Source organism: Parasteatoda tepidariorum, chromosome 6, assembly GCF_043381705.1.
Source record: "Parasteatoda tepidariorum isolate YZ-2023 chromosome 6, CAS_Ptep_4.0, whole genome shotgun sequence".
Classification (NCBI taxonomy): domain Eukaryota; kingdom Metazoa; phylum Arthropoda; class Arachnida; order Araneae; family Theridiidae; genus Parasteatoda; species Parasteatoda tepidariorum.
Window position 1 is genome coordinate 67,684,985 of NC_092209.1, and position 23,930 is coordinate 67,708,914.

The following is a 23,930-nucleotide window of genomic DNA, read 5'->3' on the forward strand; positions in this document are numbered from 1 at the left end:
CTATAGTTCGTTGCGATCGCGAATTGTAACATTCCAACTAGCGAGATGAAAAATTTGAGAGCAATTTAAAAGTTACAGTTACAATCCCCAGTACTAATTGTTATCAAAATTTAAAAGAAAAGTGGATTAAAAAAAACCATTCTTCGTAATTTTAGCTAATTTTTCTTATAGCAATATTATTAATAGAGATTTTTTTTCAGTTGGAATATGAACATTCCTTAACCGTATTTTTAGTTTTATATTTACAACTGTAACGTGGTTGTAAGGTAAACAAAAACAAAAGATTGCATGAAATAGCCTGTGTGAGATGTGAAGCCTCAGCCGCTCTATACAGACATTGGAGTTTATTAGAAGTTTTTAATTATCGCTCTCTAATATTCATTAAAATCATTCAATTAAAATGTATTACTGTCCCCCCAATGTTACGTTTTTAAAGCCATGGATAAATCATGGTCTCTCTCATTGCTTTGCCGACACAATATTTTCGTCCTTCGCTTTTTTATTTATTAGTATTTTTGGAATAATTCAAATTCTAATGTATATGAAATTTTCGACTACCGTAGATACAAGAGTTTTGCGACCATCTTTTCTTTATAAATTACAAATTTTCTGTCATACCATCCTTCCTTTAGCTGCTTTAAGTCGTCTTATTTTACAATTCACGATTCTCTATCATAAAATTCTCTATGGTTACATGTTCCTTAGTGCCTTTTTGTATGCAGTTTCTTTTCCCTTTGCTTTGTTCCTTATCTTTTTGGAGAGACATAGAGCTTTGCCTAGTATTCCAACTAGAGGACATGGTTTGGTACTCTTAGTTTATTGGACTGCAATATTTGTTTCCGAGAACCTTACTCTATTAAACATTCAGAAAGAAGATTGGTGGTTCAATTTAAGCAAGTATGTGATATTTATAAAATTCTTGGAACAATATAATGATAATTCACACTTTCAAATTGTTGAGATGACTATTTTGTGATGAGGGAAAAATAGTGATTTATATGAAGACAATTTGAGGTTTCTTGCCGTTGGTTGAGGTGGTTTGCCGTTATGTAGCAAACATTTAGAAAATTTGTAATGTACATATCTGGAAACGAAGCTAAAGATCAGTTAATATATAAAAAAATTTACGATTCTAAAGAATGTGGATATCTATATATTATTCCAAGTTTCTTTTTGTATTTGCTTTATCTACATTAGGGGTGCACAACCTGCGCCCCTCCAACTGTTGATGTGCGCCTGCGAAAGCCTCTGAATGAAATAGTTTAAAAAAAAAATTTCGAACATTTTGAATCGTACATTTGAGTTATCCCTTTTTAATGTGCTCAATTTGCACTGAATCTATTGTAGATCTATGTTGTTTCTCAATCGCTTTTTCATTGGTTATTGCTACGAAAGACCCAAAAAAAGACTTCAAAAGACCCAATTCGTTTAATACGATATTATGTTATGCAAATTTGAGTAATTTTTGCCGATTCCGTCATAAATCCAAGTGACGTTTCAGTTGTTTCTTTGCATTTATAACTACTAATCTCCACATGGTTTATAAATTCCTGATATGTTTATTATGACTCGTGAGTTTTAAATCTTACATCTAATGTATAACTTTTTGCCGTGCTTTATTTGTGCCATGCTAGATTTTGAAAAGGAAAATTCCTTACGCAGTGCCAATTTACTGGTTCCATCTTAAATACATTTTTACTTTGTCCTCTATCAAAAACGCTTTTCTCTTTAGAGAATTTACCATTTTTCCTGCTTTTGAAATAGTCTTGTCTCAAATAAATAATGTAAGAATATGAAGAGAGCAGCTGTTGAACCAGTTAAATTGTTCCCCTTTTTGATTGTCAAGTGGTGAGTTGTAAAGAATATGATTTGAATAGATAATAGAATTCCAAAAATTCAGCAGGTGACCAAGTTAACTAGTTGTAGAGCAAGCTTGGGGAAAAGGGACAAAGTGAGGCTTGTCAGGGAGGGGGGAGTATAAGATAAATGCTCTGTTTAACATTTATTACAATATAGTTAACTGTGATAAGCATAAAGGAGTGAAATATTACACATTGTATAGGAAGGCATTCATTTTCAGTCTCAACACCTGCAAGGAGGATTGAAAAAGATATTTAGAGAAATATAATTTGGGTCCACTATAACCAAATTTCTAAGTTCTGCGCTGTTCACTATAAGCCTTAAAAATAACATTTAAATAGTACTACAGTAGGGAATCGATTATCTGGAACGATCGGGACCATCGCTATTCCGGATAACTGATTTTTCCGGTTTTCTGAATCGCTACAAAAAGCCGTTTTTTTATTGTTAAACCCAACTGAAAAAAAAATTTTGGAAATAATCTTAAAAAGAGGAAAAAAAGATGAAGTAATACACTAATGATTATTTCCAAAATGATGGTAAGGTAAACATCTTTCAAAAAAGAAAGAAAAATCCTGAAATCTTATAAGGAAAAAAAATTATTTTTTTGAAAATGGCGGGAAAATTTACTGAATTTCGTTCCGGTTTTTTGGTTTTCTGAATTCCAGATAACGGGTTCTGTACTGTACAAACGGGACCACTAAAAAAGTTCACTACATCCAAGTGTTCAATATATCCGGGATATAATATCCCAGGTACAATATAGCGGAGTTCGACTGTATTTGCTACTAACAAGACTAAATATGTGTGCGACCTTTATTTTATTTACCTGCTGTGCAAGTGGCCCTTCATTCAAAAAGGTTGTGCATCCCTAGTATATATATATATATATTTATTTTCTGAGCTGATTAGTTACATACTGCATATTCTTGTGGGACCAAAATTTGACTATTCAGTGAAATATTCAGATAAATTCTGTATGTTCTGGTTATTAACTATAAACTATTTTTTTTTATTTTTATGAATGGGTTAAATTATAAATAATTGACTTATTAGCCATCTTTAAAGCTCAGGCAAAGGGTAAATACAAAAAAAGTACTTTTAGTTAATCAGGTGCAAGGCGATAGTCAACTATATTTATTTTATTTCCTTTTTATGTGTTTAGAAAAGTCTACATTTTCGGTGACTTTTCACTTGCACCCGGTTAACGGATAATTTATTTATAGGGAGATAATTGAGTTATTTATTAATATAAGGTCATCTCATATTCATCTTCATACGCTAAATAAATTCTGCAAAATTTTTCAGCTTTATAATTTGGACTGTTTGAGCTAAGAATTTGTTTGATTTGATGCCATCCATATAACTTGGTATTAGAATGCTGCTTGAGTGAAACAATAAAATTTAAATTATTAATAATTTCTTGATGGTAGAAAAAATAAATGTTATTCCATAAATTAATGAATTAGAGCTGAGAATTTTTGGAAAATTTTTACAAGATAAAAAATGTTTTTATTATATATTTTTTTTTAATTTAGCAATAAAGCATTAGCAATATATTTTTAGATATCACAAAACAGTGCTTAAAAATTATATAAGTATGTAAAATAATAGTTGAAAGTAAAACACTTAAAAAAACCATTGAGTCATAAAAATGACAGTAGGAAAAAAATTATATATTTTTTTGTGCTCTAACTTAGGGTATAGGAATATAATACATAAATGACACAATAAACAAACTAAGATGCTAGGTACTGCAGCAAGAAAATTGAGACAGTTACCCTCAAAGATAACACCTTATATATTTTTTTGCGTCGACTTATATATTGGTTTTGAATTTCGGGTAAATTTTCAACAAGGAAGCAAAGTCTTGGCTTATGCTTTGATGTGCTTATATTTGTAAATTAAAGGTAACTAATATTCAGGATCATAATGTGTTTCTCAACTTTGAAATTTAAAGTGATTTTTAAAATATGGATTTATATATTCTTCTGAGTTGTTTTGTTAATGAAACTCAAATTTGAACAGATTATAAATTATTTATGTTCCTAAACTTTTCTAACAATTTTGTTTTTCAGTTTATCTGATAAGGTGGAATTGGGTTACTTTGTTCTCCGATATTCATGTTGCTGCTTATTATTTGGAATAGGCTTAAAAGCGCCTGGTATTCCAAAGCCGGAAGATCTTATCATGTACTCTCATTTGAGTATTCAAGCTGATGCTGAGGTAAACTTTAATTATTTCTGTTACATTTATAATTTTTCATACAAGGTCATTAAAATTTTCAATTAATGCTTTTATTCTAGAATCTTCTTGAAAGTGGAGCACAGTCACCCCCAAGAAATTCTTCTGCCTTTTCAGATTTCTGGGTGAAATGCAAGAGGTTGATTCCATTTTTGTGGCCAAAGAAAAATAAGTTATTGCAACTTAGAGTAATTTGTTGCTTTGGTTTCCTAATTGCAGGAAGAGTTATCACTGTTTTTGTTCCTCAGTATAACAAATATATCAGTAAGTTCAGTTTTTTGTGTTTTTGTTCATTGGAAAATGTGTGTTGTTCTAAGTTTTTCATGTCTGCACACTTTTTAACTAGATTAACTTCAACTCCATAATTATAAATAAAGAGTTGTTAGAATATTGTTGTAGGAATCATAAAAAAATTAAGCTAACATAAGCGTTAATAAAAAAGCTGTACAATGAAATCAAATTTTAAAAAAAGAAAAGAAAAAAAGCAGACAATAATTTTGGAACTTTTAGGAGTTGATTGTTTTCAACACTGAGTTTTTTCATTTTATTTTCACCAGCATCCATCTCCTAAGTTTTTACATAATATTTATGTATTTTTAAGTTCTTTTTATGATTAAGTTATTCATAATTAGTCCCTTGGCTGCAATTTTAATATAAATATGAATATTTCAAAAAGAAAAGAATTGTGTGATGCCTTAAGGAACGAATATTGCTGGAATTGGAACCCAATTTCACCCATCATACAAGAGAACACTTATCTATTAATGCAGTTTTTGCAACCCATGACTTGAAGTGTTAAGTCTATTAAAGAAAAGAAAAAAATTACCAATGGGTAATCAGTATAATCTCAATAATGCTCTCTCTCTTTTTTGCAATTAATTTGTGCCTTAATAATTCTTTGGGTAAATTAACATGCTAGGTGTTTTTACATGCTAAGTGTTAAATTAACATGCTAAAATTTGTATTATATTTTTAAAATTTTTTTCATTTATGAAGTGAATATAATCTCATTCATTTTATTTTTTTAGTTAACAGTTTGACTGTAGATCGTTCCATTATGACGTTTAGATGGGATTATATCTGTATATATGTGGCATTTTGGTTTCTCCAAGGGCAAGGTATTATTATAATAATGATTGTATTTTCTTTTCATTCATTATTCTTTTAGGTATTTTAGTATTTTAATAAAATTAAACATTTTACAAAAACTTATATTTTTCAGGTAGCAATAGCTTTATGAATAATATTCGTTCCTTCTTGTGGATCAGAGTACAGCAATACACTGTGAAAGAAGTTGAAGTAAATATGTACAACCATTTACATAGGTAAGGAAACATTTTTTGTAATAATATATTTTATTGGAAATTTTGAATATTCTTATTGCTACTTTCTACATATTTCATACCTATTTTACAGTTTGTCTTTAAATTGGCATTTGGGTAGAAAGATTGGGGAAGTTTTGCGTGTCATGGATAGAGGTACAAGCAGCATAAGTAATTTATTGGGGTAAGATTATTAATGTTTCATGTTGATGTGCAATTGCTTGTTAGCAAAAATAATTGATATTTGAAGTGTATAATAATGAACATGTGTATGTGTATTTATTATTTGTAAAGAAAATTTATTTTTTAGCATTATTTTATGAGGAACTTTGTGGTATTAGTTAAATAACATTATTAAATAAGCAATGAAGATTTTGGGTTTAAAACATGTTATGAAAAGTGTTACAGACCATGAAAATGTCTTTATTTTAACAAAAAAGTGTTGGGATTTCTTAGCATCTATGGTTTATTATTTTTACCTGCTTTGTAATAGTTAGATCATTCATTTTGTGTATTTTAAAAGCTTTAAAACAATTCTTGTCCAAAAGTTTTGGTTATATTATTACTGGCTATCTAGGGATTCATTCTTTAGTATTAGTCTAGTACAAAACTCAAATTAGCAAAACAAATTTTTTGAATAAGTTTTATCTCTTATTTATGCAAATTTTACTATGTGCAGTATATGCGAGATTAAGCTTTAGTCTTTGTCTACTGCATTGAGATTGCAAGCATAGTTGCAGCGATGAAGATGTACCAGATGTCTCAGTCAATTCTGATACCAGGGTGATCAGATTCAAAAATCGTTTGTTTGTTTCATGAACTTTTTGTTTAATACTGGTTCTATTGCAATACTACAAATACAATACATAATTTTGAAAATGTTAGAATATGGACTACTTCTAACTTTTCAAAAATAAGTCAATCAAATCATTAATCCTTTTTCAGCTATTTCGATAATGTATGAAGAAAGAATCAAAATCAAAAATGCTTAGTATGTTTATTGTAATTTAATTTTATATTTTCAGTTACATTGTGTTCAACATCATTCCCACTTTTGCTGATATCTTCATAGCTGTAATTTATTTTGCTGTTGCATTTAACCCATGGTTTGGTTTAATAGTCTTTGTTACCATGACTATATACTTAGGTAAGAATAAATTTTTGATTAGTTTGGTGTTTTTTTAAATTTTATTCAAAAAGTTTAAGTCCTTATCATGAAACTAATTTATTACTTTTGCACATCTGGTATAATGCAAATATTTATTACCTTACACTTATATCACCATAAATAAATTTCCACTGGAATTAAAATGTTTTTATTGCATTAATTCTTTAACTGCTTTACAAATTTGCAAAAAATTACCTTTCACGAGAAATACTAAACTTATAACTGTAAACAAAACTTGTGAAACAAAGTGTTTCAAGTTGAGTTTAGACTTCCACGAACGCAGTAACTAAACAAAGAATCAGAATGTACTGTTAAAGAAAAATTGGCATCTGAAAACAACAGTATTTTTTCCAAATGGTGATTTTTTTATTTCATTAATATTTGATATTATTCAGGGACTTCGTCCAAAGATTTAGATAGGCCACTTTTGGCCCCAGCGCCATAAGTTATATGTTCCTGCTTTTAATATTATTATTTAATAAAAGTTGTTAAGGACACTTTACATTTTAATTTGTAAATGTACTCAGTGGTAGACACATCATGGATATGAATCCCCTTGCCATCAGGCTAACCGTGGAAATGTTTTGTAATTTTCCTCTTTATGTATTGCAAATGCGGGTTAGTTCCCTCAAAAAATCCTCCACAAAAAGTAGTTTGTCCCTATGCTTGATCCAAGAGTTTCCTTGTCATCTGGATTTAGTTCAAAATTACAAGGCTAAGGAGTTGGAACACTGATAATCATAAACTCAGAATTGGGTCGGCTGTTAAACGCCGGTAAGAAGATAAAAAAAAGAAGTTTTAATATGTAACTGTTTTTCTTTAACATAAGTTAATATGGAAATTTTTCTTCTATTTATCAATTTCCATTCAAACAAGAGCATTAAAAGCTATTTGGCAATGAAAAAGAAATCCATAACTATTATTTAAAGATTTATTGATTTACCTTCATACGGGTTATTATTAACCTTCTAGCATTAAATATGTCATCAATATTTTTCTTAGTTGGATTAAAGAATTGTTTTATTTGAGTTCTGTTATATATTTTTATTAATTTTATTCTTGTTCATGTATTCTAGGTATTTTATTAGTCGTTCTTTGTGTTTTTTCCTACACAATTCTGTTTTGTTGAATAATCTATTTTTTTAGGATCTACAATATATCTTACGGAATGGAGAACAAAATTTAGACGGGATGCAAATAAGTTGGACAATGCAGTTGAGGCACAATGTGTTGACTCTTTACTTAACTTTGAAACAGTGAGTTGATTTCTAATTATAACAGGCAGTTTATTATTTTTACATTGAATATTTTATTCAATGTAATATTTTATTCAATGTAATATTTTATTCAATTGAATATTTTTTCAAAAATCTTTGTTGCTATTTACCATCTGGGTATTAGCTGCACCTGAAAACGTCTTTCTACTTATTGTTTTGCCAGTTGTAAAACCAGCTTACCTTTTTATACTATGAGAGAGTTGTGTATTGATAAGAAATTTATGTATATACACATACCCAAATGCTTAGTCGGTTAAGTGTGTAGTTCTTGATTCATTTCAACTTTAAAGTGATGTAAATGTCTAAAGAAAGCCACAATAGCACAATAAGGCAATAGGTGTAAATAACAAATGTCTATTAAAAAAAACTCGAAACATTGATTTGAATTGTGTGCATTTTGTAACTTTAAATATGATATTTTTATTGATTCAATTGTGCAGAGATATTTTTTCTAACTAAGTTTACACACAGTTTCATACATGTTGTTATTTCAGATTCATAAATATTATAGTGTACTGCAGTCATGAGTATAATTCAGCTCCTTTCTGTTAATAATGAATAAAAAGTCACATTTGTTTCTTATTTTTCTGGCATGAAATTAAAATCATTAAAATATTTTTTATTTAGAGAACTATCGTGATTCTTATATCCTCTTTATACATATTGTTATGACTTGAAGATTCAGAAATATAATGATGCATTGACGTTAGAGATGTTATTTATCTGCTTTGTAATTATGAAGACAAATTCTCACCTTATTTTATTATTTTTAGTACAAATTTTGCTTCCTCTCAAACTAATGGTTATCTAAAATCTTTAGCTGTAAAAATTTATGTAAAAGTATATTTAATAGTAGATTATAGTAAAAATATTCTGTGGAAAGTGTTTGTGAATTAAAAATCTTAAGTAATATTTATTTCATTTCATTTTTTTTCTTCTTCAGTTTGTTATATTTTGGCCAATCACTTACCATAATCCTTTGTTTTAATTGCTAAGCATTTTGGACAAATTTGCGTAAGAATTTTTCTGCTGCTTACTATTTTGCAAAGAATTGCATTAAAAAAAACCCAGTTAGTTGTAGAGGAGAATTACTAGGATTTACCATACTCAGTTTTGGTTTCAGTGTTCAAAAGTTAATATAAACCTCTTCATCACAGAATTTTAAAAAAAGAAAAGAAAAAACATGAGAAAAGAAATAAAAAAATAATAGGAAGGATTTAAAATCATTTTGTCATTTGTAAAAAATTTATTTACATTTAAGGTAATCTATCGTTTAATTTACAAACTTGATTTCATAACTAAAACCAGTGTTCCAAAGGGTCAGGGAGAGCAGGGAAAACCTGAAATTGTTGGGAAATTTTATTTTAACTCTAAAAAGCAGGGAATAGTCAGGAAAAGTTGCAATCTTTTACAAAAAGCCGGGAAAATTTCTATATTGTACCTGGAAAATTACCAGACTTACACTTTTCAATAACAGCAATCAGTTATTGAGATTCGATTTAAATAATTCTAACATCTATTTAAAAAAAATTCTAAAATCTCACCTCTTAGTGAAACTTTTCCATGTTTCCATTTTCATTCTAAAAAAAAAATCAAAGTTTTCTGATGACAAATAGCATGGTATAGATAAAATATGGTATGAATTTTTATTGAAATTTACCTTATATACCTAGGGATACTCAGGGAATTTTTTTCCTAGAATTAAGTGGGAACCCTGAAAACCTTGTAAATGACTTTAATAAAACTTTTTTTTGAAATCAGGTTGTTTTGAATGTGTGATTTAATTTTTCATGATTTTTATTGATAATTCAATTTAGTAAAATATCTTTAATTTTTATCAAGCTGTAAATTTTAGCACTATTCTTTTAGTTGTTAATCTCTAATTTATACTTCATTGAAAAATATCTGAACTTATTAAGCAACATTTAGTTCTTTTAAAATGTTTTATTAAAATTATTTTGGTTTTAAAATTAACATATTGTTTTTATTAAATATGGTATATACTTTTAATTATTTAATTAGTATTCTAATAAAACCTATTTTGTTGGTATAAATTTTCAAGGCATATTTTTTTCCTGGAAAAACTTTCAAAACACTGCTACACATTAAAAATAATGTTAAATCTAGGTATTAGGACTAAATTGAATAGTTCAATTTAAGTTAATTTCTTCAATATGTTTCTTCCATATGTAATATTCTTCAATAATGCAATGTGTTTCTTCTATATATCTCAAAATTTACTTTTAAGAAATTTTATTTTCTTATTAATTATTTTACCTTCTGAAAGAGAATATATATTTTGTATTATATATTTTAGGTGAAATATTATAATGCAGAATTATTTGAATCAGAAAACTACGAAAAATGCATTGATAAGTACCAAGTATGTACCACCAGAATTCAAGTATAAAAGTATTAAAGTAAATTACATTTCTAAATATATTTGTATTTTTTTTAAACTGTTGAATTAAAAGTATTATTGTTATTCTATTAAATTGTTATTTCTACTGTTTATTTTTTTCTTTTCTGTGATTTTAAAGCAGATGTGAATAAAATTTAAATATCTAGTTCCTCTTAAATGTTTAAACATAGATAGGAAAATTTGAATAAATAAATATTTTGCAACTGATCATAAATTTTAAAAAGTCTCTTTTATAACAAATTTGAAATAACTTATTAGTTTAAAATCAAATTACAATATTTTTTTTTACCAGGAAAAACTATTTATGTTGTTTAAAAAAAATCTTAAGTTTAATGTTAGTTTCAGAGATGATTGTGCTCCAGATTTTACACTTGCTTCTCTCCAGAAGTTTCTGGAAATCATCGATCACATTTATGTATAAAAATTCTTTTATATTTTTAAAAAAAATATTAGAAATAGATAATATATTTAATATACTAGATAATATAATTAGAAATGCCGACCAGGTGGCCGAGTGGTTAGCGTGTCTGACTGCGGAGCTATTGGCCGCGGGTTCGAATCCTGCTCAGGGCAGGGATGTTTCTTTCTCTCTCTGTGTTCTATGTCCTTTCCTCTTTGTGTGAATGTGACCCGCCCTATAAACGGGTTTGTGGTTGTGTGACGTGGGCGACGCTACTCCACCGCCGTGGCTTCGCCACAGATGCCCACTGCCTAAGGAGAAGAGAGTGGCAGTTCTGGCATTTCTGTGGCCAATGGGACAAACCCCAAGTGCCCGCCATTGAATATATATATATATATATAATTAGAAATATACTTGGCATCTCTTTCATTCGTAAATATTTTGTCTGGTCTGGTCTGGTAGAATATAAATGTGATTAGAGATAAAAGTAAATTGTTCTTTTAAATTATGCTGCATATTTAGAATCAATCTATGATTTAAATTTATAAGGACATTAATTTTTTGAAATGTGTCATTAATAATTTTACTCAAGGAATTTTCAGGATTTTTGAATTGGGCTCACAATCTACCCTATAGTTTTAAGTGATTTTGTATTAGTTTTAAATGCAATATTTTATTTATTTAGTGTTTATTTTATTTTCATCAGATAATTTTTACAAACTAAGTGCAAATTATGTATTTCAGGAAGCTGAATGGATTTCAACAGCTTCTCTAAATCTGCTAAATACTGCTCAGAATACTGCAATCAGTATTGGTGTATTGGCCGGAGCTTTACTTTGCGCTCATTATGTTGTTGAAGGAAAATTAACATCTGGTGATTATGTTCTATTTAGCACATACATCTTGCAGTTATATACACCACTAAATTTTTTTGGCACATATTACAGGTAAACCATCACATTTTTGAGAATGATATATAATGTGCTTATAATAGATGTTTGTTTTTCCATGGAGATATTTCTTTTTTTTGNTTCAACTGTAAATGAGGAAAATAAAAGTCAACCTTCCTGCAATTATGAAGTTCACCACAAAAGAAAGACAAGCCCACAAACATCAGAAAATTAAAAAAAGCAGCAGAAATTAGATAATTTTTTTTAAAGAATTAATTCAGGTAATTTAAAATATTTACATAAAATGTAGTAGTTTATATGTTTGAAAATTTATGGTTATTAATTTTGCAAAAAAAGTAATTCATTGAACTTTTATAATTAGGTCATTCAATACTTCATAATTGTAATTTTTCATTTCTCCCCCCCCCCTTCTCGAAACTCCAAAATGTCGGTAGTAAGTCCGTAAAAGTTTCAGGGGATTTTTTGGGGTCCCACAAACACCCCTGCTTGTTATACTATGAGAGAGTTATGTACTGATGAGAAATTTATGTATATACACATGCCCAAATAAGTATGTAGTTCTTGATTTATTTCAACTTTAAAGTGACATAAATGTCTAAAGAATGCCACAATAGCGCAAAAAGAGGATAGGTGTAAAAATCAAATGTCTATTTAAAAAAAACCTCATAACATTGATTTGAATAGTGTGCATTTTGTAATTTTGGAAATGATATTTTTATTGATTCAGTTGTGCAGTTTTGGGAAAATATTCAATTACTGAGGCATATTTTGATTTAAATGCCTCCTTTCAAAGCATTTTTAAGGTGTTAAAGTTTTGTTCTTATAATCAAAATAAATATAATTTTGGCTTTGCTTTAGTGTCAGTATTTTTTAAAGATATTTTCTCTAACTAAGTTTACACACAGCTTCATATATTTTGTTATTTAAGATTCATAAATATACTGTACTGCAGTCAGGAGTATAATTTAGCCCGTTTTTGTTAATTATGAATACAAAGTCACATTTGTTTCCTATTTTTCTGGCATGAAATTAAAATATTTATTTTAGAGAAGTATCGTGATTCTTATATCCTCCTTACATATTGTTATGACTTGAAGATTCAGAAATATAATGATGCATTAAAGTTAGAGATGTTATTTATCTGCTTTGTAATTATGAAGACAAATTCTCACCTTCTTTTAACATTTTTATTCACATAAAATCAAAGTAACTGAAAGGTGTTTTATGCAAATTACAATTTTTTAGTACAAATTTTGCTTACTCGCAAACTAATGGATATCTGAAATCTTTAGCTGTAAAAATTTATGTAAAAGTATCTTTATTAGTAGATTATAGTAAAAATATTCTGTGGAAAGTGTTGTTTGAGAATTAAAAATCTTAAGTAATATTTATTTCATTTTTTTTCTTCTTCAGTTTTTTATATTTTGGCCAATCCATAATTTTTTATATTTTGGCCAATCCACTTACCATAATCCTTTGTTTTAATTGCTAAGCATTTTGGACAAATTTGTGTAAGAATTTTTCTGCTGCTTACTATTTTGCAAAGAGTTGCATTGAAAAAAAACCCAGTTGGTTGTAGAGGAGAATAACCAGGTTTTACCATACTCAGTTTAGGTTTCATTGCTCAAAAGTTAATGTAAACAAAGTTAATATATTCATCACAGAATTTTTTTAAAAAAGAAAAAAACATGTAAAAAGAAATAAAAAAATAATAAAAAACATTTATAATAATTTTGTCATTTGGAAAAATTTTATTTACATTTAAGGTAATCTATCGTTTAATTTACAAACTTGATTTCATAAGTAAAACCGGTGTTCCAACGGGTCAGGGAGAGCAGGGAAAACCTGAAATTGCCAGGGAATTTTATTTCAACTCTAAAAAGCAGGGAATAGTCAGGGAAAGTTGCAATCTTTTACAAAGAACCAGGAAAATTTCTATATTGTACCTGGAAAATAACCAGTCTTAGACTTGTCAATGACAGTAATGAGTTATTGAGATTCGATTTAAATAATTCTAACATCTATTAAAAAAGAATTCTAAAATCTCACCTCTTAGTGAAACTTTTCCACGTTTCCATTTTCATTCTAAAAAAAAATCAAAGTTTTCTGATGAAAAATAGCATGGTATAGATAAAATATGGGATGAATTTTTATTAAAATTTACCTTATATACCTGGAAAGCTCAGGGAATTTTTTTCCTAGAATTGAGTGGGAACCCTGAAAACTTTGTAAATGACTTTAATAAAACTTTTTTTTTTTTTAAATCAGGTTGTTTTGAATGTGTGATTTAATTTTTTATGATTTTTATTGATAATTCAATTTAGTAAAATATCTTTAATTTTTATCAAGCAGTAAATTTTAGCACTATTCTTTTAGTTGTTAATCTCTAATTTATACTTCATTAAAAAGTATCTGAACTTATTAAGCAACTTAGATTTAGTTCTTTTAAAATGTTTTATTAAAATCATTTTGGTTTTAAAATTAACATATTGCTTTTATTAAATATGGTATATACTTTTTACCACTTAATTATTTAATCAGTATTCTAATAAATCCTATTTTGCTGGTATAAATTTTCAAAGCATATTTTTTTCCTGCAAAAACTTTCGAAACACTGCTACACATTAAAAATAATGTTAAATCTAGGTATTAGGACTAAATTTGATAGTTCAATTTAAGTTAATTTCTACAATATGTTTCTTCTATATATCTCGAAATTTACTTTTAAGAAATTTTATTTTCTTATTAATTATTTTGCCTTCTGAAAGAGAAAGTATATTTTGTATTATATATCTTAGGTGAAATATTATAATGCAGAATTATTTGAATCAGAAAACTACGAAAAATGCATTGATAAGTACCAGGTATGTACCACCAGAATTCAAGTATAAAAGTATTAAAGTAAATTACATTTATAAATATATTTGTATTTTAACTATTGAATTAAAAGTATTATTGTTATTCTATTAAACTGTTTATTTATTTCTTTTCCGTGATTTTAAAACATATGTGAATAAAATTTAAATATCTAGTTCCTCTTAAATGTTTTTTTTTTTTATTTCCAATGAGCTGCACAATCAGTCTTGCCGATAAGCAGACCTAGTGCGCTCTCCAGAGGTGGTATCCACTCTTTCATGACCACCACAATGGGTGAGATACCGTTGGTCATGTTAATTTGGACGTCTAGTTTCTGCCACACTAGATGGCAGCACCGAGACTCTATTTGGATGCTAAAGTGCACTAGGAATTTAATTTTGCCGGGAATGCCAAGAGCCAATAAGGCACTCCAGGGATCTTTTACATGCCGCATAATCATACGACAAGGCCGCTGAGGATTTTCTGCATCCCGAAAATCCGGTGTCTGGGCCGGGGATCGAACCCGCAGACTTGGGCTCAGAAGGCCGACGACAAACCAACTTCGCCACCCAGCCTCTTAAATGTACAAACATAGAAAAATTTGCAATAAATAAATATTTTGCAACTGATCATAAATTTTAAAAAATCTCTTTTATAACAAATTTGAAATAACTTATGAGTTTATAATCAAATATCAATCTTTTTTTTACCAGGAAAAACTATTTATGTTTAAAAAAATCTCAAGTTTAATGTTCGTTTCAGAGATGATTGTGCTCTGGATTTTACACTTACTGCTCTCCAGAAGTTTCTGGAAATCATCGATCACATTTATGTATAAAAATTCTTATATATTTTATAAAAAAATATTATAATTAGATAATGTACTTAATATACTAGATAATATTGGGTTGATAAATAAGTTCCTGCGTTCTTAAAAAAAAATTAAAACTTAATTGTTTTGGCATAAAATAACAACAATTTAATCAACAATGTACTCTCCGTTGTTGTGTATGACTTCTTCCCAACGTTCAGCGAGTTTTTCGACACCTCTTCGGTAGAAACACCCGGAAGCATCTCGAAAAAGTCGTCCAACCAAGTCTGTAATTCGACATCATTAATGACCGAAACGTCGCATAAAGCATTTGAAATCGCACGGCACAACTATCTCTAGCAGCTTCTGTGGCTTTGGCACCTCGATTAAACGCAAAAAGAAGGTGGTGTCGAAAATGCTCGTTTTTCTCGACTTGACACTCCATTTAAATGCTCTAAAAAGTAGCAAAAATTAAAGTCAACAAAAAAGTGAAATACACTATTTTGTAGAAAAGATTATGTCAATGCATTTCATTTTCAATGCAAATTTTTTAAATTCAACGAAACGCGGGAACTTATGCATCAGCCCAATATAATTAGAAATATACTTGGTATCTCTTTCATTTGTAAATATTTTGTCTGGTAGAATAATAAATGTGATTAGAGATAAAAGTAAATTATTCATTTAAATTTATAAGGACATTAATTTTTTGACATGCGTCATTAATAACTTTACTCAAGAATCTTTCGGCATTTTTTAGTTGGGCTCACAATCACCCCTGTAGTTTTAAGTGATTTTGTATTAATTTTAAATGCAATATTTTATTTATTTAGTGTTTATTTTATTTTTATCAGATAATTTTTACAAACTAAGTGCAAATTATGTATTTCAGGAAGCTGAATGGATTTCAACAGCTTCTTTAAATCTGCTAAATACTGCTCAGAATACTGCAATCAGTATTGGTGTATTGGCCGGAGCTTTACTTTGTGCTCATTATGTTGTTGAAGGAAAATTAACATCTGGTGATTATGTTCTATTTAGCACATACATCTTGCAGTTATATACACCACTAAATTTTTTTGGCACATATTACAGGTAAACCATCACATTTTTGAGAATGATATATAATGTGCTTATAATAGATGTTTGTTTTTCCATGGAGATATTTCTTTTTTTTGTTTCATGAAATTTTGTCTGAGTGAGATTTTATTTCACATTCATCTTTGCCTGTGTCCCATTTTGTTTAATATATGAAGAGAATATGTTCTATCTTGTTTAGTATATGAATAGATTAAGGCCCATAAGGTTTTGTCCTTGTAAAATTCTGTTCGGTTGAACAAAATTTTATGTGAACAAAGTATTATACTCAAGATGTTCTGTCGATAATATTAAATATTATACTCATCAACATAAAAAATTCTCAAAATATTCTGTTTGATTAAACAGAATATTTTGAGGGTATTACAGAATATTTTGATTGTATCTGTTTAATCGAACAGAATATTTTAAGTATGTGTGAGAAGTTCTGTTCCACTATGTATTGTCTGCAAATTTTGACCAGATATGCAATCTTTCTTCTATATTTTTGATAAACATATTGCATACAGAAAAGCAGTACGAGTAAAGCATAAATAAAGAAAAGCACGAGAATGGAGACTGGTTATATAAACAAGAACGTTTCTCAGTTTTGTTTATGGAAATGAAACTATAGTACGTTCATTTTTGTGCACTCCTTTATTTGTGCTGCATTCACTTTGTTTTGCTTCATTTATATGTTGCACAAAGTATACCCTGTCTTCATATGGATATTTCTTTTTAGCAGTAAAAATATTATTAGTAAATATCAGTTAGAATTAACTTAGCGGTGTTTTTGATGTAACATACTGTATTTGCATAACTTTATTTTGTGGGTTATCTGTTGAGTTCGCTCATCTGAATTTATCATTATCAATTTATCATTGCTAAACTATACCTGGAGCTTACTGCATGATATTTCGTTTGCTATTATTCTGGTAACTTGCTTTTTAGTGATAGAAAATTTATGTATTTAATCTTGGCTGTGGCTTAATGACTATTCTATTATTTTATGAAATCAGTTTTTCTGATTTTTAATTTTCTAACTCAAAATTACTATGTATAGTTTAAAACTTAGTCTTGATCATTCCAGAATTTGTTACCCTCTTTAATATTAAGTAGATAAGTTTCAGTTACTTTTATGTTCAAACATAAAGTATTTTTTTATTCCAATAAATACTCTTTTGTAAAAATAGAATGTTAATTTATAAGTCATTTAATATACAGTAATTTCTGGAAAACATTATAAAAAGACTCTTCCGTTAAAAATATTTTGATTTGAGAATTAATGCGTCTGTTACTTTTCATATTCACTTTAAATTGTCATTATTTACAACTACTTAATAGTTTAACAGATTTGTCCAATTTAAAGGTTAAGGAAAGTAATAATATAAAATTTTTGCTTCAATTATAAAAAAAAAAGTATTTGTATATTAAAAATTATACTTTTATGTATATAAAAGTTATTGTTGTATGTGAATGAATTTGAAATTTACTCTTTTATGTATTTATACTTTGAAACAGCTATTTTGCTCATAAAAAAATAATTTTTTTTTATTAGTTTTAAGTGTTTTAATTTTAAAAATTAAGGCAGTTTTGCTCGCACATAACTATCTATATTTACAAAACCCATTTTTATGAATTTAACTCACTTTATTTTATGTTTACTGGCCTAATTAAATATTAGTTTAATTTTTAATTTAGAATGGTGCAAACTGCTTTTGTCGACATGGAAAACATGTTTACTCTACTCAGTACAGAACCAGAGGTAAAATCAATGAATATATTCTCTGAGTGTTTAAATTAGTAATTTTATCTTATTTTTAGATCTAAAAAATATATTTTAAAATTATATTATGTAATTTAGATTTAGAATTAGTAAAATTTATAAATCTATGGTAACATTTTAAAGCTCAAAAAAAAATTGAAAAACCAGACTATATGTGACATTCTGGTAACAGAAACCCTCCAGCAAAGTAGCAGGTACTGAAAATTATTGCTGCCTCTACGGATAATTTTTTCGGTAGATTTTTGTTTTATTTTTAAAAAGCAAATAAGCAAATGGGAAAAAATTGCTGAAGTTCCTTTTTAAAACATCTACTAATAAAAATACTTTTAACTTGTTTCTAATAAAAATTAAAAATGCTGAATTCAGAAAACACAAAAAAAGTTAAGATTTTTTTTTCTTTTTGTTACTTGATTACAGAGTTAATTGTATAGGAATTTATCCTATTTGATGTATCATTATATATAATTCTACTTAAATTTAAATAACATTAAGTTTTTATGTGTAATTTTTAAGAACCTTATATTTGGGAAATCTTTCTACATACATGTAAGATTTAGCTGAATTTTTACAATTATAATATCTGTCTGTGTTGAGGTTGGAGACAAATTTGGAATTATGAAGATAGTGCTGCAGACTCACTCCATGGACTTTTAAACAAGATTTACCATAAACTAGTGATAATGATTAATGCAGCTTATGTGCTTTACTTATTAACTCATTATTCTGCAATTACTCAATTCTTAGGAAATGAATTCATATATAAAAAATGTTTCCTTTTAAAAACAATAAGTTTTTTTTTTAATTATTCTTTTTTAAATAATTTATTTACATATTTTTTGTTTATTTATTCATTAATTTTAAATAAAATGTTGCAATATGCAATTTATTTGTAAGAAATAATTCACTTCAGCAAAATAATGAATAATTAATGAAATTAGTTGTTTTATTTAAAAATAAGGATCTGTAAAATGCTATTGTTTATGAAATAATTATTCTATAAATTTAGCACAAAAAAGAATATTTAATTTCCATTTTTAGTTAATTTATAAATAACTTGTGTTTAGTTACTGTTTGGTGTGATCAGCTTATCTTGTTCTTATTCAATTTATCTTATTATTAAAAATTCTTTTTAAAAAAACTTTGATGCATGTGCATGTCTGTAACAAGGACATTTGAAAAGGTTTAAGCAAAATTAAGATCAATGACCTTATTTTTTTAAAGATTTTTCTTTTTTTAGATTGTTGACATTCCAAATGCTCTTCCATTGAAAATTGGTTTTGGAGGAATAGAATTCAGAGATGTTAATTTTTCTTACATTCCTGAGTAAGAATTTTTTTATTTTATTCATTTAATTTATGATGTTCTTTGTAGATTGAACAATTTTTATTGATCCATCCATTTTCTAGGCGTCAAATCCTGAAAAACATTAGTTTTAAAGTTCCTGCAGGGCGCACTGTTGCATTGGTAAGTTGGGCAACTTTTTCATTTTATAATATCCTTGTAATCCCTGAAATTTAAAAACAGGTTTTAACCTTAATTTGTAGAAGGGATTGGCATGATAGTTTTTTGACTAAACATGTTTTTTTTTCCACAAAAGTTTAAAATATTTTGAAAGAGAGAAACTTATCTCCTTACTAAAATATTAAAACTAAGTTCTTAACATACACTGAAATTCTCATGAAACGAATTTAGATACTTTATGGGAAGAATAAATTTTATTCAAAGCAAAACCTAGTGATTTTATTACAACTTGAATAGTATTTATTACCTGATGAAAAAAAATTCAACTAAACCTATGTGTCTACTTTTTTTAGTTATATCAGTGCATATAATTTTATTTGCAAAATATTTTGTTTCTTTCCTTCACTCTGATTTTCAAAAATAAATGCATAATTTATTAAAATTCTTGTTACTTTTAAAGTTTATCATTGTAAAGCAATCATGATTAAGTTCTGCACATTTAAGAAGCATTCAAACAAAACAAATGCATTGTGAGTGTGAGAGGGAATTTGCATTTTTATGCTGACTATAACAATCACCAAAGAAAAAGAATTATATATTTCTTTTTAAACAATTTATATAATTTACTCTGATAATCTGATTGATACTGGGTATACTTTCTCTTAACAAAAAATGTATCATAAAAAAATTAATGAGATAACTTACAGAACTGGTTTTGAAAATTTTTTAAATAGTAAACCAGTAAAAATTACTTATGCATAATAACATATTCTTTTTTTTTTTTTTTGAAGAAAAATGTTTTTATTGATTTAAACTTAATTGTTTCAGGTTGGTCCTACTGGTAGCGGTAAAAGCACAATAACAAGACTTTTATTTAGACTTTATGATGTGCAATCTGGAGAAATTTTCATTGATGGACAAAATATAGCTAAAGTGATTATTTTTCACAGTGTTAAATTCTTATTGTTTTTATGTTTGTAAATTAATGGAGAATGAGTTGATATTTTATTTAATTCATTTATGATGAATAAAAGCAAAAATTAATAGCTCAGCTAAGGTTGCAGTAAAGAAGTAAAAAAATTTCAGGGTAAACAGATAATTTCAGCTCTACCAAAAAGTGCTCATTCAATTGTTCAATGTTTTGTACAAAGCAATAAGTAATTTTTTTCACCCACAGAATTTCATTGCATTTCTTTTATTCTGTTTAAAAAAGTTCTGCAAACATCAACTTATAATTTATAAAATAAACTGTGAATTGCAAAATCTATTGTATTCACTATGTTAAATATAAATGGTGTCGAATGACTATTTTAATTTTTTTTAAATTCTATTTACAGACATAATTTTATTAAGAGTTTATGCTACTCATTTACATTATTAGTTTATTACATTAGTCATATTGCATTAGTTATATTAATATTAATGGATATATTAATATTTTGGAGCAATTTGTTTGCATGATTATATAAGAAAATATTGATAATTGAAATATTATCTAATCTTTGAGATGTTTAAAAAAAAAACATTTGAAGCATACATTTTGCAAAAGAAATTTTAATAGCTCTCAATATAACTTTTTTGAAATGATCTATTTGTTTCTAAGATTCTTTGCAATTTGATTTAAAATCATGTTTATAAAGTTTTTACGAAATTTCTTTTCACATAAATAGGATAAAAAGATCATCATCCTTCTCATTTTAGTTTTTTTATTCTTGTTTGAGATATTTTTAATTTCTGTTTTAGGTTACTCAGAAATCTGTACGTCAGTGTATAGGAGTAGTTCCCCAAGATACTGTACTTTTTAACAAATCTATTAGGTCAGAAAATTTTTTTTCCTCTTTGTTCTCTAAATAAACATGTTATTTAATGCTGAAAATATTTATTAAAATTTATGGAATTTATTATGCAATTATGAATAGTTTTTAAAATAAAATTTCATTAAAACTATTACATATTAAAATATTTATTAAAAAAAATATGTAAGTTTTAGCTACTAGATTTCTTTATGGATAAATTATTAATTTTATTTACTGTAAAATGATTGTTTGCTTCTCAAGCAATTGAAGAAATTTAATCACAGGAGTCATTAATATTTTTTTAATATCTCTAATTTGGACTGTCTCTTATTGCAATTTTTTTTCTCTTTTGTACATGCTTCTTCAGTGACTGATATCAATAATATTTAATTGAGTACTGATTACTTGTTTAAAATTAAACGGCATGCCCTTTTATTGTAACCCTCCTCAAGATTGATTGCCTATTTTCATCCTTTTACCTTAAATACAGACTCTAAGATATTTTAAGTTTATTGCATTGAGTTTATATAGTCTGTCTAAGCTAAGAATTCCTCCCGCCACAAAGTCTGAGGCCGTCTGGTGCTATGGAAACAAGAATGGCGCATTTTAGGAAGGGTAGCTTCACTTTCGGACTAACACAATGGTCCGGAGAAAAAGATTCCCTTACTCCCGCCGATCCGAAACCACTACAAAACAGTGACCCCGCACCCCTACTTGAAATAGTCATACCTCGTTACCATAGTCACCGCCACAGGTCCTGACAAATGTCTGGAGGAGTTCTTATTTTAGATAAACTATAATAAAGTTTTTGTTTGATGCAAATTTTAAAAACTACATTTAACCAGAATTAACACCAATTAAAACTGATATTATAATTTTTGGATTAATTATCTAAAATTATATAATTTATTGTTGAACAAGTTCATAGATATTTTTTATTGCATTAACATATTTAGGAATTAAATTAATTGCAATTTAATTGCATTTGCAATTAAAGTATGTGCTACTATACAATCTTTAGCTAATGCCATTACATTGTACTCAATATTTCATACTAACTACATGTAGCTTAATCATTGTATTATACCCAATAGATTCAACTCTTATAATACACAGTAAAGAAGTTTTTTTTTTCTCCCCAGGTTTAATATTGGATATGGTAGACCTTCAGCATCTGATGAAGAGATAGAAGAAGCTTCTAAAGCTGCAGAAATGCACAATCAAATTCTCACTTTTCCAGATGGTATGTTTATTAAACATTTTCTCAATGCTTTTTTTTCTGCAATTTTCTTAGAGCAAAATGTATGAACTTAAAACAAATGACTGAAATCTAGATTATATCTGCTTTTATACTATCTTAAATTATAAAATATTTCACTTGTCATAAAATTTTATTTGAATATTTCAGTTTTACTTTTATTTCTTTTAAAATGGAATATTTTACATATTCAGAAAACAGAAATGATGCATTGAATTAAAACAAAAAGATTTTTTTTGAATGTAGATGAAATAGTTTTATTATACTGTTCACCGTGTATCTTAAGTAGCACTGTGTATACCTTATAAAGTAAAAGGAAATTTTTTATGTAAAAAAATTAATCACCATATTGTATTAATATTTAAAAACAATTACTCTTTAAAATATAAATTCATGCAATATCAATATATATATATATATATATATTTACATTCGCAGTATTACTTATTTTGTGCCGTTGCTTACAAATTTTTTAAATTCAACTTTAAGCTTTGCAATAACAAGTTCTAATGCAGTGGAGATATTATTTGTGAATGAAAAAAAAAAAACTTATATCAGTATTATAAATTTTTACATTAACTAAAAAAATATCTTAAAAATGTCTTATTTACATTTATTACAATTTTGTACCTTTCTCAGAACTACCTATGTATACACTCGTGTGTGTAAGGAGAAGTTCTCATGCCTTGCTCAGATAAATTACATCTTGAATTTTCACTATGCTTCAGCCTGATTGTTGTTGTCAGTCATTAATTAGTAGAAAATATGAGAGATCATATTTTACTTCTATCAGAACGATTTGAATTGATTGTGTTCGAACAGTACATTCCTTTAGAGAAACATAATACTTCAGTCACTGTATTATTTATTTATTTTTTAATAAGGATTAAAAATTGAAAACATGCTAAATCTTTTGCTTTTTAAATTAATGGGAGTTTGGTTGATATATAATGATAACAGAATGTTTAAATTCTTTACCCCTTAATTTTTATTTTACAATTCTTTAAATCAGATCCTTCAATTTCTTTGAGAAGTACTATTCACACCTTTGTTTATTTATTTTTTTGTTAGTAGGTGGCATAGTGAAATTTGTTATTAAAACGCTTTCGAAACTTGCAAAAATAGAAAGAAAAAGCAGAATTTTAAACATATGCCCTACAAAAAACTGATTTTACAAAATGGGATCATAATTCCATAAAAGGATGGTTTCAGCATATTATGATGATTTGATTTTATAAATTGGCAGATTTTATAACCCAATAATTTTATTAATGGCAGTCA

At 27.3% G+C, this 23,930-nt stretch overlaps 1 protein-coding gene across 4 annotated transcripts in view; it reads left to right on the forward strand.

Annotated features, from left to right (window-relative positions):
* The first annotated feature begins 238 nt into the window (after nt 1-238).
* Nucleotides 239-23,930, forward strand: part of LOC107443534 (ABC transporter ATP-binding protein/permease Hmt-1) — a 36,606-nt gene continuing 12,914 nt past the window's right edge. For 2 of the 4 annotated variants that reach the window (XM_071182484.1, XM_071182485.1), the window contains exons 1-11: nt 244-897; nt 3,939-4,086; nt 4,167-4,368; nt 5,133-5,222; nt 5,327-5,429; nt 5,521-5,610; nt 6,452-6,573; nt 7,741-7,850; nt 14,403-14,468; nt 16,164-16,366; nt 18,050-18,113. In XM_071182484.1, coding sequence (XP_071038585.1) covers nt 401-897; nt 3,939-4,086; nt 4,167-4,368; nt 5,133-5,222; nt 5,327-5,429; nt 5,521-5,610; nt 6,452-6,573; nt 7,741-7,850; nt 14,403-14,468; nt 16,164-16,366; nt 18,050-18,113 — 1,695 coding nt within the window. In that variant the 5' untranslated portion in view covers nt 244-400. Of the gene's footprint in view, nt 898-3,938; nt 4,087-4,166; nt 4,369-5,132; nt 5,223-5,326; nt 5,430-5,520; nt 5,611-6,451; nt 6,574-7,740; nt 7,851-14,402; nt 14,469-16,163; nt 16,367-18,049; nt 18,114-19,371; nt 19,458-19,540; nt 19,599-20,423; nt 20,529-21,338; nt 21,413-22,533; nt 22,635-23,930 lie in introns of all 4 variants that reach the window. The other 2 variants (XM_043051848.2, XM_071182483.1) reach the window with 2 other exon arrangements.